General features: G+C 33.3%; 1 protein-coding gene across 1 annotated transcript in view; it reads right to left on the bottom strand.

Moving 5' to 3' along the window:
- Positions 1 to 433: 433 nt before the first annotated feature.
- LOC100744212 (two pore potassium channel protein sup-9) overlaps positions 434 to 6926 on the bottom strand; it is a 160846-nt gene continuing 154353 nt past the window's right edge. The window contains exon 8 of the mRNA XM_012387418.3: positions 434 to 6926. Coding sequence (XP_012242841.1) covers positions 6904 to 6926 — 23 coding nt within the window. The 3' untranslated portion in view covers positions 434 to 6903.

Here is a 6926-nt window from a genome sequence, read left to right on the forward strand (position 1 = left end):
CTCCTATTATTATATTCATCTTAAAGAGTTTTGAGTTTAAATTTATTGAAATTCTTTTTATTGATTTCTTTTATAGATGGCATTTGGTATTCTTCTTCGAATTGTGAACGCTTCTAATAAAATTTCACATTCGTTATTTATATACAGTACAAATTTGTAGAGAAAGGAACTAATTTTTGAATTCAATTGGCGAAGGATACAGATGAAATTAACGGTCTTAAAAATATCAAACTATTTTATGAATAGATAGACGCATCTACATACTGGATATCAAATTTTTTACTATAGTTTCCTTGGCGATACGATTAGAAAAAATTAATAAAGTCATAGTCGAAATATTAATAGGAGGACTAATTATTAAAAGAACCTCGAAAATGCAACACGCCAGATTTTGTTGTTCTTTTTTTCTCTCGCGTTCAGCTTTTAATGTTCTTTTTCATTTTTTTTTTGCTCGATTTTTAATTCTCTCGCAGCTTATAATCTGCGTTGTCAATGAAACCGCGATAAAACTGTATTATTTCGATGCTCATATATAGTTAATTAATTAGTTGTTAATTAATTTGTTAAATTCGTAACTATTTTACTTACACTTTATGCTATAACAATAATAGCAAAAATTGCGTGAATGTGTGTCTAAATTTTCTCGTTTAATCTCATACCTCTCCAAGTTGTCGTAATGTAAATTTACAGCTATTACAAATATTATTGTTTATATTCGTGTAAGGTAACATTAATCATCGTGTTCGTTATCTACTAATACAAAGTTAAAAATGCGGGAAGTTGAAATTTTGCGGGCTCGCCGCACCGCAGAATATATTCGTGTATATCATACGTACATGCATTTTAGAGTTCGAGTTTATCGCTCGTACTAAATTGAAATTAATAGAACATGTCATTGCTATGATTATAAGATTCAAAAATATCGGTATAAAGGCCAGAAAAAGTAAGTTTTATATATCTACCATGGATTTTATGTAAAAGAGATCGAAGAAATGGATTTATCATACTATTCAATTAATTGTTGAAATACTAAACATAACACGTCCTCTTAATTTCAATTTTTATTCTCAAATTTCAAATGCCGATTAATGATTCGTTGAATTTTTAAGCCAATCAACGTACTTAACACGTTAATTCAACTGATCGAATCTTCGAATTTGGGAAACAAGCGGAATGAAAATTCTTGCGTTCTTCCCATTTCCTTCACAATGGTGTCTGTTAATCGATGCCTATTAAATCATTTAAACACTATACATTACCGTCTCATCTCTTACTACATATCGAATAATACGAATTTTTTTTGAAATGTTCGATTGATTCAATCCTACGTTATGCTAAAGAGGTATAAATGATAAGTAACCTTCGTGATTCTTTGAGCCATTATATATCGAAAAACGTCAGACACCATGCAAAAATTTCACAACCGCTTTTCTCTTTATTAGGGATCAGAACGACTGATGATTTTTTAAACTTCGCTTTTCTTTTTTTTGTTCTTTTTTTGTTGGTTAAGTCTTAACGTCGTTTCGCTTATCCAGCAATACTGGGACTAATTAAGCTAGCGTTGGTCGAAGATCGTTGACAATTTATGCATATTTAATACATTTCACACCATATCGATATAAGACCTCGTTTTTTTAATAAGCTAAAATGATCAAACATCGATGGGAGAAGGATGATAGGAAAACGCAATATTCTATCGCGATCTGAACGAAGCATATGTCTGACTTTGAACGGTATAATCTTTTTTCACACCGGCTACGCATCTCCTAAATTTCGATACACTTTAACGATTCATAGTATGAGCTACCACTTGGAAAATCGTTTTTTTTTTTTAAATTAGTCATTAATATATAGTTCCCTTTTTAAACGAGGAGCCGGATATCTATCGTATGCAAGATATTGTTTACATTAGTAAAATTTCGTCAGTTTTGCAATTACTCGTATCCGTTAGGTTCTACCAGTGAAAATGTAGTTTCTTTTGTATTCAAGTCGGATACGAAACCAACAGGGGTTGTGAACACGTAAATTTATAGCTAACTGTTTACACAGAAGGGATTAATCGATAAAAAGAGAATGTTCCACGCCGAAGATAAACCTTCGCGATGAGTTGCAATTATCAGTGAATTCTGTTTGGGTTTATGGCCATTTGTACTGCAGTAATCTTCAAAAATTGTATATCGTACGTAAAAAAAGGTGAATGACGTATTGACACCGTTGATTTACTAAAGTTGTCTAAGAACATGTTTATGTACTATTTACTTTTCTGATTATTCTTTACGATTAATACGATGAATTTTACAAATTAAAAAAGGGAACTCCTGCAAACTCTTCAAGCATGTTGAAGGCTTAAAAAGTGGCAAACCGATGTTATTACAGATCGTATGCTATAGACTATAGCCTATTAATGAAACTTCGTTAATGAACACTATCTAGAACTCGTTATTCATCGACTTCAAGATACATTCTTTACTTGCTTTTTAATAATACATTTTACCAAAGTAATACAAGGATTCGAACATGCATAAGAAAACAATGGCACTTGAATATAATTCGTGACATTATAATATTTTGAGCTTGCATTTTGTGGGAACATTTTGGATTGATTAATTTTTTTTGTGTTTTCTCTTCTTTTTTTCGTTAATTATACCAGTACACGTTTTCTAGTAAGCCACTCAAAATCGATCGGTAATATAAACAAGCTCTTTCCATACTCGTCTGTCCTTCATCGATATTTATCTATTAATGGCAAACAGAATGTATTTTTTATCCTTCTTGCCATTTTGTTATTGTTTAATTCAATAATCAGCTACCTTCGGAACACTTTTTACATTCTAACTGTTCTCGTCATGATCGCCACAAGTTAAGACGTGAAACAGACAGATATGCAATATTACTTATTAATTTAGTGACAAACTGTCGGTATTTATCGTTAAACGAATGTTCTCCTTTCTCTTTTTCTTGCATAAGCGTTTCCATTATGTATCGTAAACATGTCTTTTACAACACTAAAAATCAACGATAAAGACGAAATAAATATTCGTAACCTTGCTACAGACTCGAAGGTGTTAAAGGGTTAATACAAGCTCACTTATTTTTTATGAAATCCTGCTACAAGTATAAAGTATAATATTATATGAAAGTCTATATGATCCTTGTATTATCTTAACACGCTTTAACGTCCATTTGAGAATAAAAAAATGTATATCTGATTATTAGAAACTTTATTCTCGCTGGGGAATATTTCATTTTAAACGTTTATGTAATAAATTTCTAATTTAATGATAATTGGATGAAAGAAAAGTGGGAGGGAGGGTTGATGAATGATCTTAGATTCGGGGCCAGAGGGAGAGAGGTCAGTAATTGGTATTTATAATTCCGAAAAGGCTACCGTTCTTTACTGCTAATTAGTGTAAACGATCAAAAATCATTTTCTTCGGTTGGGAGGAGCGTACAAAATGAAATTCTCCTCGATCGAAAGAATGTGAAATGAGACTTTCATCCATAAGATTTTTCAAATTCGTTTCCATATGATGCTCACATGTTCGCGTTTGCTCTTTTAAATGAATCGTGCGAACTCTTATTCCAATCAACGTGATCATTGTTTGTTCCTACCCTAGTATGTTACAAATGGAATTCGTTTGTTCGTTCTGTCGTAGCGAGTGTTAGCGAAGACACAGCAAGTGTATCGATTCATCGAGTTTTTTCTCGTCACCTCTTTTAAACACAACTGTTGTCGATAAGTTTGGGATGCACGTGGTTAAACAAAACATTTAATAATTATGATTGATTCGTTGAATCGCGTGTACTTCCGGTTACGTGGTCATTGACGCTTTTAGCCTCAATTACGGTTCATCGTTTTCTTTAACCCCTAAGCTTCGTAAACACGTTATAACTTATGAACTGTTAGTATGATTTAAGTACGTCGATTTCGAAAGGATATATCCGTTGGATGTGAGATAATAAACATCGAAGAGAGTTGAACGGCATAATTTTTTCAACCCTCTTGTCACAAAATAGCGTAATTTTTCTGCAAATTTTACAGCGTTCCATGGAACGCCTATTCCAAATAGTATGTTTGTGATTCTCTTAGAAAGGAAATGATATCGCGTGTTATTTATTCTTGCAGCGTTTGAAGGGTTGATAAATCTAGTATGAGTCTAAAGGTTGACGAAGAACTTGCGCCTCGATACGTAACGAAAGTGACGCGATACGACAACTAAAGGGACGATAGAATGAAACGAAGTGTACGGATGAAAATAAAGAACGTCCTTTAAAAGTGCCTGTCACATTGGGTTCCTTTTTGCCGGCCGTTTTGAAATTCACTCGGTAGACCGAGCGAGGGCAAACGAAGTTTCACTACTTACGCTACGCGTGTGTGTGCAATCCAGTGTGTACGTCTTAAAAATACTCGAATACGTTCTACTTGTCGATAAAAGGCAAGAGAATTGTTCCGCTCGTGTTCGACTATAGTATGACGCGTTTATCTATTCGGAAATACGTGCTTCGTGTCTCGATGGATTGACTTTTCGTAGGTAAACTGTAACCAATAAAGATCAAGGGACGATATTTAATTCTCGTGTTCTACGGCTTTTTGGATTGGTTATCTTCGTTAGATAATATGTATGTGTATATATATATATATACATACATATATATGTATGTATATATGTATGTATATATGTATATATGTATGTATGTATGTATATATATATGTTATTTATTTATTTTGGTTTAAATTTAATTTCTCCCGATCGAGCATCCGTGCGTGACGAGATCTACAGTAGCTAGAGTTCTACGTAGTTTACGGCCACGATCATTCAACGATCTGGATCATTTAATTAAACGGTAGTTTAAATGGAAAATCGAGAATGGGATTTTTGTCATGTATCCGCGCACTCACATGATAAATAATATAATGTTGTCTCGCAAGTATGTACTTATACACATCGTAAGATCGAAACGCCATAATTCCGTACACCTAGATTCGTACGTGTAATATCTATAGTTCATTATATACAAATTGTAAAATGCCTTCTTAATGAAAAAAGTCGTGTTTATTCTGTGTATATGTCTTTTGGTGTGTATATATTTTGTTCATAATATATATTTCTCTTTTTCTTCCTTGTAGCAGTGTGAACGCAGATATATATAGTTTCTTCTTTCTTCTCTTCTGTCCCTCTCTCACGTGCTTATTTTTTTGTTTTTTTTTTGTTCTTTTTTCTGTTTTCGTTTTTTTGGTTTGTTTGTTAATGCTTCTTGGCTATGGAACACATAATCACTAGCACATCCCGTTATTTTTCTTTGTACATGCACAACACTTGCTTCTGAGAATCAATTCACCGCCTGATCGCATTCGTGACGAGATTCTGTCTTCTTTCTTTTTGCATAGAAACAACTCAATGGAAGAACTTCGTATTATCAACAATTTTGTAGTGTAGGAAATATATCTCTGCCGAGCTTGTGAGAAAAACACGTGATTGTTAAAATAGTGGAAGAGCATAGACATAATAGGAAGCACTCGAATTCCGTCCTCGAGGGAATACAATTAGCTTGCGATTTTTTAAAATAAATTTTTATTCAATTGCTGATCTTTCAGAACTATATTTTGAAACTTTTATTTCAAGTTTCAAGGAAACAGATTCTTTCACGAAATCACCAATTTTTCTAATAATAATCATTTTCTTATGCTACGTATTCCGATATCGTTAGTGGAGCTTCAATTAATTGAAAAATGACTGACTAGAATTTCGTCATCTTTGCGGCAATTTCGCAATAACCATACCATTAGTAAAGTATTGTATATAGAATCGTATCAGAAGTATTATCAAAATCTTTGTCTCAATACCTTGGACAGAAAATCAAATCTAAGGTACATATCTTATTTTCGCCTCCTACCGATAGATAATTTCCTAAAATACAATTTCAACATTTTTATCCTACATTAAAATTAATCAAACGTAATATCACATCGATTGAATTCAAAAAATATTATCTAACAATCACCTACTTATTCTTTTCAATCCAAATATTAGGTTGTTTTGAAAGTTCGTAGCGTTTTTGATAATGGATATACATACATAGTTTGTATTATATTTAATGGAATCGGAAGAACACATTAGCCACCATAAATTTCTACCAAGTATTTCAATACTTAACTTCGATACTTCAAAGGCAAATACCTGATTCGAAAAAGAGACTGTAATTCATTAATTAATATGGTTTCATTTTATAACAAGACGATACTGAAGGCCAGTTTCAACATTAAATTTTAATCTTTCTATCAATGTACATAACACGATTTCGCAATCATTTATTCTCGTTTCTACCTAATTTTTTCATTGACGAAAAGTTGAATATTTGTAAAGGTTCGAAAGAAATTCATACTGAACATCTCGAATCCTATACTATTCTATACATGATGAAAAGTTGTCGAAAGAAACGAGCCATGCGCAAAAGAAAATCTAATTGAAAAAGTATTATCTCTGAAAATACATTGCCTCTCAACTTTTTTTCAATCTCCATTATCTACGATCCTTTCAAACAACTTGATATACCATAAAATACGATTCATCCAATAGCTAAACAGCTTAACTTTCCCCAATTCATCCTATTTATGGTATGGTTCCCGCGATGTTTGAAACGGCGAGGCGGCGAGACCGATTCCTAGGATTAAATTCGTTGAAGCGGTCACCGGTAAAAGCTCTTTCTTTCTCTCTATCTCATTCCCCTGCATATGATCTGTCCCCTTTTGTTGCAAGAGGGAAAGAGTCTCAGACAGACACCCGTCGCGGCAGTTGTTGTTGAGATAACGTACTGACAGCGGTTGATGGTCGTCAGATGCTGGCTCGATGTTGATGCAACGGCGGCAGTTGCAACAACGGCGTCAACGGTGGCGGGTGTAGGTCACTGCGTATATTCAACGGCAG

This window comes from Bombus impatiens, unplaced genomic scaffold (genome assembly GCF_000188095.3).
Source record: "Bombus impatiens unplaced genomic scaffold, BIMP_2.2 scf_0466, whole genome shotgun sequence".
In the NCBI taxonomy this organism is placed as follows: Eukaryota; Metazoa; Arthropoda; class Insecta; order Hymenoptera; family Apidae; genus Bombus; species Bombus impatiens.